The sequence below is a fragment of the Anguilla anguilla genome, chromosome 11, assembly GCF_013347855.1.
Source record: "Anguilla anguilla isolate fAngAng1 chromosome 11, fAngAng1.pri, whole genome shotgun sequence".
NCBI classification, from domain to species: Eukaryota; Metazoa; Chordata; class Actinopteri; order Anguilliformes; family Anguillidae; genus Anguilla; species Anguilla anguilla.
The window spans coordinates 22,933,523-22,944,824 of NC_049211.1; the positions used below are offsets into that span (position 1 = coordinate 22,933,523).

General features: G+C 41.0%; 1 protein-coding gene across 1 annotated transcript; it reads left to right on the plus strand.

Moving 5' to 3' along the window:
* The first annotated feature begins 735 nt into the window (after nucleotides 1–735).
* si:dkey-7k24.5 (somatomedin-B and thrombospondin type-1 domain-containing protein) lies at nucleotides 736–6,880 on the plus strand. The gene is made up of 5 exons (XM_035381446.1): nucleotides 736–1,177; nucleotides 2,241–2,432; nucleotides 3,467–3,545; nucleotides 4,279–4,461; nucleotides 6,468–6,880. The coding sequence occupies exons 1-5, from the start codon at nucleotides 952–954 to the stop codon at nucleotides 6,583–6,585; spliced, it is 798 nt and encodes a 265-aa protein (XP_035237337.1). The 5' UTR covers nucleotides 736–951; the 3' UTR covers nucleotides 6,586–6,880.
* The last annotated feature ends 4,422 nt before the right edge of the window (nucleotides 6,881–11,302 follow it).

Here is an 11,302-nt window from a genome sequence, read left to right on the forward strand (position 1 = left end):
ATGGTCACTGTAGGAATTACAGCCTTTTTATACATACCCACTAAAAAAAGTCCCCTACAATTTGAAATAAATCTTCGTATTTAATACTTGGTTACAAATCATTTGCATTAGATGACTGCCTGAAGTCCTGAAGTCTGTGATCCATAACCATCACCATATTCCCTGGTGAGGCCCTGCCACAGCATGTACTGCAGCCATCAGTTCCTGTTTGTTTCTGGGCGATTGCCTTCATTCTTATCTTCAGCAAGTGAAACGCAAGTTCAGTTTGATTCAGGACAGGGGATTCACTTAGCCAGTCAAGAACATCCCACTTTTTGGCCCTGAAAAACTTATTTTCAATAATGCAATTAAAATGGTCTGGTGACCAGATTTGGGAAAAAAAGGCTGAAAATGAAGATTACAAAACAAATATGTTTTCACAAACATAAACACCAGACACTTTTGAGAACATGAATGTTATGCTTATGGTTTTCTTGAGAATATATTCTAAATAGGCCTAGGTGTCCAAGCTCTAGATGTAATGAGAAATAGTTTGGCATCATGTCAAAAAACTTTTATTTGTTGAACCGTAACAGGCGGCGACAGGCGCTGTCTCTTTAAGGGAGATATGGCGTTATAATTGACAAGCGATGTGGGAAAGGTTAACTGGCAGAAACTGCCTGTTGGCACTTTGTCCTTCTGGGGTCCAGAAAGGTGCACTGTGAAACTATTCCAGTGAATGAACGAGGCTACTAGCTGACCGTATGCGAAGCGAGTCTTGCAATACTCTTTTTTTATTTTATGCGGCGTGTTAAACAAAAAACATCTAAAACTGAATGATACAGTTGCTTCGATCAAGCGACTTGAACATCAGTGATGTACAGAATTCTTTTGCATATGGGTATATGAGCGCCGTACGGGACTGCACGATAGTTTTAAGAGGGTGAAGCGCTCCGCATATTAGTTACAGATATGGCCTTACCCAGATGTGTATGGCTGTTGGGTTTGGTCACGCTGTCTCTTCAGGTTGGTAGAGGCATGGGAGGGTGTCAAGATTTGGGATTGTGCTGCAGTGGACGGGACTTCTCTTGCGTTAGCAAAGGATGGAAACCTGACCGTTCGTATGGCACCTGCTACTGCGACCAGGCGTGCACTTCTGCACTTGACTGCTGTCATGATTACCAGCATGCTTGTCCAGGTATAGTTTTGAAACCTAACGGATTGCTAGTGTTTAGGTGAATTATACGACCGTTGGTTTATAATGGACTGTATGGGGACTTAAAATAAGTGTAAATAAATAGCGTTGTACTTCGTAAAATAGTACGGATTCAAAGAGGTTGTCGAAAAGTCTAAACACTTACCTCAATTTCTAGTCGCAAAACACATTTTGAAAAGATAACAGGTCACATTTTATTTATACAGTTTATTTATACTTTATTTGAACACTACCATGAGTGCATGCTCTAAGTAATTAAAACAACTAATTAACGTTATGTAGGCTACTCGTTTTTAAAGGAGCTGATTATCTAAGAGTGTTTCAAAATAATCTATCCATTACATTTAGTAGCCTACTTTGTAATTGTAAATGGTTCAAATATTTAAAATTGTCCATTTCAGTTGCCATCAAATACATTTAGTTTTAACCATATTCTCAAACACAATACAATATTAAAAGATATTGAATTTATTAATCATTATTAATCTGAAAGTAGCCTAATTGAAACTTAAAATTTCTTTATTCAGGTCTGACTATTGCTTAACAAAAACAAAATTACAAAAAAAAAAAAGTGTTTTATTTGCAAGAATTATATGAAGAGACCAGTTGAAAGTTAGGGAAGTCGTGGTAATTGATTTTGAATGCTTACAAATTAAGCTTGAATTCAGTCTCATGGATCTAAACTGCAGTTGTACAAAATCATCTTTAAGGTGTTTGGTGGATACCTAAAATTAAAAATGTCTGGTTTTTTCCTTTTGGATAATGTGGAAATTTGGTTTTGTTTCACTGGCAAAGCTTGATTTTTGCCTTGGATTCTAGCACAAATGATCACAACCTGTATTTCTGCACAACTCTATTGCTATCATTCTGTGCGTAGTATTTAATGTTTATTTTTGTGTTGTTTTTTGTAAATCAATGTGATCAATCCATTTTGTGGAACTTGCGCAAAGTGCATCAGGAGAAAGCTGAATAAAGGCATGAGTTGCTGGCGTTAGCCTTTCCTCGCCTCACCCCCCCCCCCCCCCCCCCCTTTTCTGTGCCCCAGCTGAGCCGTGTGTGGTGAGTGAGTGGAGCCACTGGTCTGGTTGTGCCGAGCCGTGCCGGGTGGCGGTGCGCATGCGGATCCGGGAGGTGCTGCGGGAAGCTCGGAATGGCGGGAAGCCTTGTCCCCCACTGCAGGAATTTGCTGGCTGTGCAGAATACTGGGACCAGTACGGGCAGTGTCGCAATTCACTGGGTGAGATCCACTCAAGATCAAGTTCAAGGCCAAACTAGTGTTATTGGCGTGAATCTCTTACACCACTACAGACTTATGTTGCCATGCATCATGTGAAATGACACTAAAGCACATTGAAAAAAATGAATAAACCTACATTTTTACTTTAGTTTGTTACACCTATATTTTCTAGGTTTTCTCGCAATTGAAAATGTTTAGGGTCATTTCAATGAACTGAGAGAAATTAAGATGAATTAAAATTAATTAGAAAAAATATAGGAGTAAATTGCATTTAAATTGATGAGGCATTATTTTCAGTTTGTGCTTGCAATTATTATTATTATTATTATTTTTTTTTTTTAGTAGTAGTAGTAGTATTAAGACATGCATAGTTAATAACAATAATTTTCATCATCATCATCATCTTCATAATCGTCATCATCATCATCATTTCTAAAGTGACTTTGCGCTCACTCTGTCCTTGTCTGGGTGCTGGAGGTTTGTATTAATGCTTTAGTGTACTATTATACAGTAGTGTAGTGTATTGTTTAAGGAACTGTTCTTGTAACCATGAGGTTGTGGGCTTGATTCCGAGGTGGGGTCCTGTCATTGAACAAAGACCTGATTTGCATCAGTAAACTATTGGCTTCCAAAAAAAGTCCAGCTTCCACAAAATCTAAACTGCACAGGAATATTAATCTATTTGGGTTGACAGTGTAGCATAAGGCTCAGGAAACCGAGCTTTTATTTGGTTGTACGTAGGTTTGATTCCCAGGTGGGGCACTGGCATTTGCCCTAGCGAAAGGTATTCAACCTGAACTGCTTGGGTAAATATCCAGTTGTATAAATTTATTGTATCTACAATAATGTAAGTTGTGTAAGTCACTCAAGATAAGCGTGTCTGCAAAATGCCAAAGGTCATATAATCTTTGCTTTTGTGGGGGCAATGTGGTGATGTCATCATAGAGATGACTTTCGCTCTCCCTTCAAATGCTTGCTTGTAGTACTGTGTGGGTCTAGGAATGTGCTGACAATATAATTCTTTGTGTCTGTAGTTCCTGCCCTGATCACCACAGGTGGCTATGGCAATGCCAGAAAGAAGAGGGATATCTCCAGTAGCTCTGATGTCACAGGGTGAGAGGTCATGTGAGAATAATTTTATGAATGTCCTCCTGTACATACTTTTATTCACTGAACACGCCTGGCTGATTTATATCCTCTCTATACATGACTGTATTTATTTCCTGTCTATAACTGACTACATTTTTATGTTGGGCACACCTACATGTATTTATCTTTTGAAGGCATGACTGTATTTGTCCTTTGCGAATACCTATCTGTATTTATCTCTTCAAGACACCTGACTGTATTTATCTGTATTTAATCCATATCCTTGCTTACTGTTTTCAGCAAAGGCTGTCGGGGGGGGGGGGGGGGGGGGGGGGGGGGGGGGCTAGCATGATTCCAAGGGCCCTGACTGACAGGGGCCCACAGAAAATACTAGAACATAGGATTTTCTGGGGTGGAGGGGGCCCAATGTGAGATCTTTTCACAGGGCCCTAAATCCCTGGTGGTGCCCCTGCATTATAGAAGCGCTACTCAACCCCAGGTCCTGTGGGCCACAGTGTCTGCAGGTCTTTGTTCCAACCGTGCACTACACCACCTGATTATTTTACCTCCCTGGTTCAGTAAGTAAGCTCATTAGTGAAATCTGGTGGTGTAGTACACGGTTGGAGTAAATACCTGCCGACGCTGGGGCCTGTAGAACCTGGAGTTGAGCAACCCTTTTTTACAGTAATTGTCTACAATGCAGGGTTACTCAACCCAGGTGCAGAATCGTGACTTTTCACTCCCTGTGTGGCTGCAGGTACTGCGTGGAGTTCCAGCTGACCTCCCTGACTGCAGGGTGTCTGCACAGCTCTCAGCCGCACACGCGGTGGATGCAGTACCTGCGTGAGGGTCACAGAGTTTGTGTGGAGTGCCAGCCCCCCGCCCTAGCTGCCGGACATCAGCATTGCTCAGGCGATGGGGAGGATGATGAGGAAGACAGGTGAAGATAGAGACAAGGTTTGGGGAGGGGACATATGCATTAGGTCAGGTAGGTGGTCTGGTCAGGTTGAGCAGGAGAGGAGATAAAACGTAAGGGTGTAGTCAGGGTCTGAGGAGGAAATGGGACAGACATGTGAGGGCTATAGGGCTCATTCCAATAGCTTATTTTATCCGTCCACGTCCCCTCGATTCTTACATGACCCGGATGTCTTACATGACCCGCCATCTTTAAATCTGATCTGTTAAATGCTCCATGGAGGAGTGAGGAGACTCCCAGAGGATGCTTCAGCGACGATACAGAAGTGCATCTTTTCCAGAAGTATTTTTTCAGAATGTGTGAGGTATAAATGATATGGTGATCAGATTATTGTAGAAAATGGAGGAATTCTTGTCTACGGATATTACCAGATTAATATTTAAGTCAAGTTATTCCTAGCTGGAGTTCCTAGCCAGGAGGTAAAGTAACCTGGAATTTGCCGAGATTGTTTAGATTTCAATTAGTGTGGATCATACGAGGATTTGTTTTTTCCTATATAGACTTTTAGCTTGCTAACTATTTACAATTGTGTTTTTTTTTTAAATATTCACTGCACATAGTGAATTAGACAGGATTGTTTAACCACATTTGCATTTGGACCGAAATGCATTTGGACATTTGGGAAGAGTGTCATAAAATACTACTTTATTTCAGTGAAGGACATAATGTACAGTCAGTGCAGTTATATGTTCTTCCAAGGGAAATACTGAAAGGTTAATATACAGTAATTTCCAATATGTGCAATAATTTCCATATTTAGAAGCACAGCAGTGGAGGTATTCAACCTGGTATGCTATAACCTGTGGTGTGTTTTCAGCCAAGACTAAAGTAGCCACAATTTTAACCAGCTCTTGTAATATTCATTTAAAGATGTAAATTTAAAAGGCACATGTCTGAAATAACTCACACATCAGCATCAGATCTGTTGTTTATGGCCGGACTGACCAGTGGATTGTAGATTGGCCCTGTGGAATTCAGTCTTGTTTGTCTGCTATTATTCAAAATTCTCTTTTGTTATATTTTTCAATATGAATCGATTGGGGTTGGATATGCTTGAGGCCACTGGCTCTCAATGGTTAATCTGAGTTGTCAGGATGAAAGGAAAATCAATGTTTTTCCTAGGTCATTTGGCCATTTCCTTGAGGGAGAGAGAGAGACTAAAGCCTTTAATCAATAATGTATTAATGTATCATTCTTTCAGTGCTGTAGTGATTGCACTCAATCTAGACATTTGTTCACTATCTCAATGTGTACTAACCATTTTAGTGCTATTTCCCTATTTTTGTCATTATAGTTGATGTCAGAGTTGTAGAAATGACATGAAAATCATTTTAGGGTAATTAAAAAAACTATATATTGTGACTCTGTATTTTCAGGCATCAGTTACAGTGACTGTTCTGTCCTTGCGTGCTTTTTAAAGATGTGCAGGCAGAGGAATGTTAGTGGGGAACTCTTGCGTTTATTTCTCCAATTCTTTTCACACAGTTCACATAATGGGATTGTTACTTTATTTTTTTGGGATTGTAGAAGATCCAGTAAAGGTCAAGCAAGATTGAGCTGTTCCTGTGTAAGAAATGAACACCATTGACAATTCATTGACCCTTGTCATTCCCAATACAAAATATCTATAGCATGGAATGGTTTTATGTTGCCAGACTGGTAATCATTTTGGAGATAAAGCCCTACTCTGCTCTCCTTACTGATTTTGCTGAGATCTATTAAGTCTTGTTCTGTTGTTGAGAAGTTCCAATGATTAAATATTTGTTTTGATGAAGTATACAGAGGCCATATTTTAGGAATGGATGTGTGAGCACTAGGTGGCGCTGTGAGACTGGCTGAGTTTGCCTCTCCCATCCAATTCTCTGCTGTGGTAAACTGACTTAAACAAGTTGGGAAAACAGCATGCCACATGTGACATTGGCTGAAGAGTTTTAACAGGCTCTTTCTCTCTCTCTCTCTCTCTCTTTCAGGGAGCTCTCTCTTCAGTGGCAGGCAGTGGGGAACCCAAAGTGCAGGGGGGGTTGGAGGCGTGTCCGGCGACTGGACTCTTGCTCCTGTCCCACTGTCCACAGCTTTCTCTTCATTTAAAGGCATTTCCCTCAGGGAAATGCCTCAGTGTACTCAGTCACATGCTAACATGCAAGCACACTTTGCTGTCCTCACAGAATTACATGGATTCAAATATGAGGCTCAGGGAGATGGAGAGGCGATGAGCTTCTCCACAATGTCAGCTTGTGGCTGTCTTCTCTACGTTTCAGTATTTCTGTTATTCGTGGTCATATTATTGTGCCGTTTCATAGTAACAGTCTTTTTGCAGCACAGCCTTGAATATACCTTAGATGTTTACCAGGCTTTACGCTCTTATCTGCCCTTCGATCTGCATTATCCCATCAACAAGAGTCTTTTTGTGAAAGGCGTCTCGTGAAAGCTGCATAAAGTTATGTGAAGTTGAAATTTGTAAACTATAAATACATATTTATTTGAATATGAGTCATTGAGTTAAAATGAGGAAATCTTTTTTTCAATGTAAGATGCACAGTGTAAGAAAGTCACTTCATGTGCAAAATAAACATTCCTTATGTGTTGAATGATGGAGTCTTGAGTCAGAGATGCCTTGAGAGATGCCGCTGCCAGGTAATACACAATGTCATTAATAGTGTGCTAATAATATACCAAAGCATGTAGGGAATGTGTTCAACATCCTGGTTACCAGATACAATGAGTGTCACAGGTGTGGCCTTTCTGGGAGTTCCCGCAGTATCGACGTTATCTGCACTGAGGCCAGTCATTTGTCGATCACAATTAGGAAAGAGAATGAGCTCAGTTGCGAGATATCAATAATTCATGTAATTTCAGTAATTTATTTCATTTTAATTTGACCATGGGGAAACGTTGCTTTAAAAAGAAATAAAAATATCTTTAAACATTTAGACACGTTTTTTTTCCACAAGACAAGGTACAGGGTCTGTGTTTCACGTACAGTCACGGCTCCATAGTACAACATGCATCGAACGACAGAACGCCATACAGAAACGACGGCATAGAAAGTTGACAGGTAGAAACTTTACAAAACAAACAGCCTCGAGACCTACAAACAACGTCATAGAAGGGCAGGACGATGCAAATAGTGATTTATTTTAAAATTCCCTGGAGATAGAAGGATGTTGGTTTACAGTGGGTCTGGGGACATATTTATTCATTTACATTGCATTTGGCTGCACCCTTAATAATTGTTTTTTTTTTTTTTGCATTTTGTAATTTATGTATAAAAAAGAAAAACATAACAAACCAAATGAGCAAGTCACTTGTTTGTGCTTTCTGTTTGAAATATGACATTTACAAACCCTCTTTGACATTTACAAACCCTCTTTTTGAAGAAAAAAAAAACGAAATACTCGTTAAAGCTCTTTGTACTAATAAACGTGAAGCTCAGTACCGCCAATCGTGCTCTGAGGAGGATCGTGAGATATTTCAGATTTATATAAAGTGCCCTTAACGAAATCAAACAGACTGACACACGACAGCAGCAAAAAGGGTTCAGATTAGTTTTCTGTGGCCACAAAATCATCACAGTTTGTTGAAAAACAGGACCGAGTTTTTCCTCACCGGTGGGAAAACAGCCTCGTAGGTCATTGTGAGTGCTGGAAAGTTCTGTAAATACAGTGAAATTAGACTGGACTATTAAGAGTTGTCACCTACAGGACTGATTGCTCACACACATTACTCTTGGAATGAGAAGATTGGAAATATTTCTGCTTCTGGCCTGTTCCGTGGAGCCACAGAGAGGTGGGGGTGATCCTCCAGCTAGTGCTCCACTAGCTAGGAATACACTAGTGGGGATTACACGTGCTGATTAACTGATAGATAGACTTTCAGCACTTCAGCACGGTATCTGCATTTATTTCTTACTCTTCTACAGTCCCCCTCCTCAATGAGTTGACTGTACATATTTAGAAAAACAAATGAATGCAAAAAAAAAAGAATTCAAGGAAAGACGGACTGATTGTCATTTCTATTTCTAGGTTGCTGTGAAACGATGCTCGTCCACAGCCAGGTACCATGGTGTGTTCTGATACAGAAATACATCTGAACAAAACAAATAAGACAGCATGGAAACATGGAACGATACATGCAGGACACCATCGAGAATTCAGGTAGATGAATGAACAAATGAACATGACACTACTCAGTTAATTTATTCAATTCGTTTCTTGATGTTGTACAAAGACTTTATTTGTTTTGTCACCAGAACTTGAATTAAGAATCTCACAATAGAAATAGTGAGCTAAGGAATTATGTGAAACCTGTTTTGTAATGATATCTGAGTAAAAGGTTTCCTGTAGAGGTTAGAATCACATTCACACAAACCCCTTATATCTCCCCAGTCTGTTCAGCCTGACATGAAGAAAATCATACAGAGGAAGTTAACACCGCTTCAGTTTGAGTGAAGTTAACATTGATAGTGTCACACTTACCTGCACATGTTTGGTATTAGTGGAGTCAGATTCTGTGGTTTCTGTTAGAAGTGACCCAAGTGTTGGCTGGAGCAGCACCCTACTACGTCTCACCGCAGCAATCAAAACCCCCAAATTTAAGCCTGCAAAAGTTCAGGGACCTGGACACAGCCACTGGGTTTTCCATAGACTCTGCATTTAATGGAATGGTTTAGCCAAGGCAGCATTGTCTAGGACTGCCACAGTTACTATTAGGAGTGTAACTGGATGGTGAATTCCATATTCTTAATACTCCATATTCTGTTTCCCTTCCATTAATGCCAATACATTCCAATTTCATGCATTTTGTGAAACTTTGTGACCAAGTGCACATGACAATTTCAATAGATTTATTTTGGAAACTTCTGTTCCTGACCAGAACTAACCATTTATGCTTAGTAGATGATTCATGCCTATGCAGAGTCAACCTTGTAGTTAGTCCATAGCAATGTCTATGGTACTATTGCTGAGGTGCATTGTGGGTAAACGTCAGCAGCCTCAGCCGTGATTTTGTGCTGCAGCACCTCCCCTGCATTGTGTCTCCTCTCGGATTCTCTCAACCCTGCTTCCTCCGCCCTTCTGCCCCTTCATGCTAGGCCATCTGACAAAGTTAAGTTTTCAAGAACTCTGGGACACAAGCTGAAACTGAGCCCATCTGGAAGGGCCGGCGCTTCCTCCAGGCAGCCCAGGCCTCTATTTATAGAACCCAGAGCTGTATCAATAGAACAGAAGATACATTCAAAACCTGCTTTAACCTCTCTGCCATTGGCGCATTGTAAAGGCCCTGAAGAGGCCTGGTATGACTGCACACAAACACACTGACGGAAACATGGACACTTGCTCGAAAGCATGAGCATGCACTCATGCTTATACACACACACACACACACAAACTCAATGCAGAGAAAAAGACTTCCATAGCATCCCCGGACACTGAAATTGAACATTTTTAATATCCATTGTAATTTTGTAATGTTTGTCCATCTAGGTACTGAGCAGACTCCAGTGAAGGCTGAGTTTGGAACAGGAAGAAGGAAAATACTTGAGATATCCACAATCTTCGAATGCCCACAGCTGGATCCAACAGCTTTAGTTGCTCCCTATCAGATACCACAGTCTTCCTGTAGGACATTCCCCACAAACTATCGAGTGAAATTCCAAAGTAGGGAAATAAGGTGGGAAAAGGGGGCAAATCACACTCTTTTTAACCTGTGAGCACTAAGCTTTCACTGCCAGCAGTGGCAACCACCTTCCGAATTTCCTATTGTCAATATTATTATTTTGAGCGAATTCTCAGATGAAAATATGTGTTTCCTCCTATGGCACTGGGAACTGACCTCTGCCTGTCTCTCCCGCACAGGTGGAGCAGCGTGGGGGCTCGCAGCCCTCCCCCCTACTGATTTAGCGTCATTAGCCATCAAGTGCACAGTGCTAATCAACAGCACACCACCGAGTTGTGCAGGCAGACCCTCCCGCAGTCATTGCTATTCTCTCCACTCCCCAAGTCCGCTCACTCACATCCAGCTGAGACTGGAATGAACCCCGCACTCTCCACCCCAGAGACACTGAATTCTATCTGAGAGAGCGTGTACGCGTCTAGGGAAGCATGCCGGCATTTGTATGCAGGTTTCTTGTGTGCATGTGTGTGTGTGGGTGTGTGTGATTGTGTATGTGTGTGTGTGTGTGCACAACAAAGACAACATACATACATGTTCATACAGTTTTATGGTAATGCATTTGCCTCTGTGTGAGGCATCGCTGTCTATTCTTCACGAGAGAAAAAAAGGAAAAGGTAGAGTGTTAGTGCATAAGTGTGTGCATGTGAGTATGCATGTGTGTGCGTGTGTGTGCAATTGGAAATGTCAGTCTTTACCCCGCCCCCCCTTCCCTCCCATCCTCACACACCTCCTCAATTAGACCAGCATTTGCTGCCAGAGCATCAGAATGGGGCTGCTGTCACCATGGAAACTGGCTGTAGTATGGGGTATACACACAGTCCTCCATACCTGCGTGTATGTTATCCTCTGTGCATACATGGGGTTCTCTGCTGATCTGTTAATCTCTCATAGCACCACCGATATGTTTCTCTTATTATGTTTTTGTGTGCATTCCTTTGCAGTTAATGACAGGTCTTCCAAAGCATAAAAGATAATCACAAGTTAATCATGAATAAAGGCACATAAAATCAGCTTATATACCGTATACCATTCAATACATATACTGACCATGTAAAGAGCCAAAAATATTGAAAACAGTACAGCTAATTCATACAGCTAATGGTTTTCTCCATTTTCAATTTAGTTTTTTTTCTGT

Bases quoted from the DNA above. Each gene is read 5' to 3' on its own strand.
- si:dkey-7k24.5 (XM_035381446.1), top strand. From the start codon at position 952: ATGGCCTTACCCAGATGTGTATGGCTGTTGGGTTTGGTCACGCTGTCT. The intron at 2,433-3,466 runs GTGAGATCCACT...TTGTGTCTGTAG, and splicing joins GCAGTGTCGCAATTCACTGG to TTCCTGCCCTGATCACCACA. The intron at 4,462-6,467 runs GTGAAGATAGAG...TCTCTCTTTCAG, and splicing joins GAGGATGATGAGGAAGACAG to GGAGCTCTCTCTTCAGTGGC.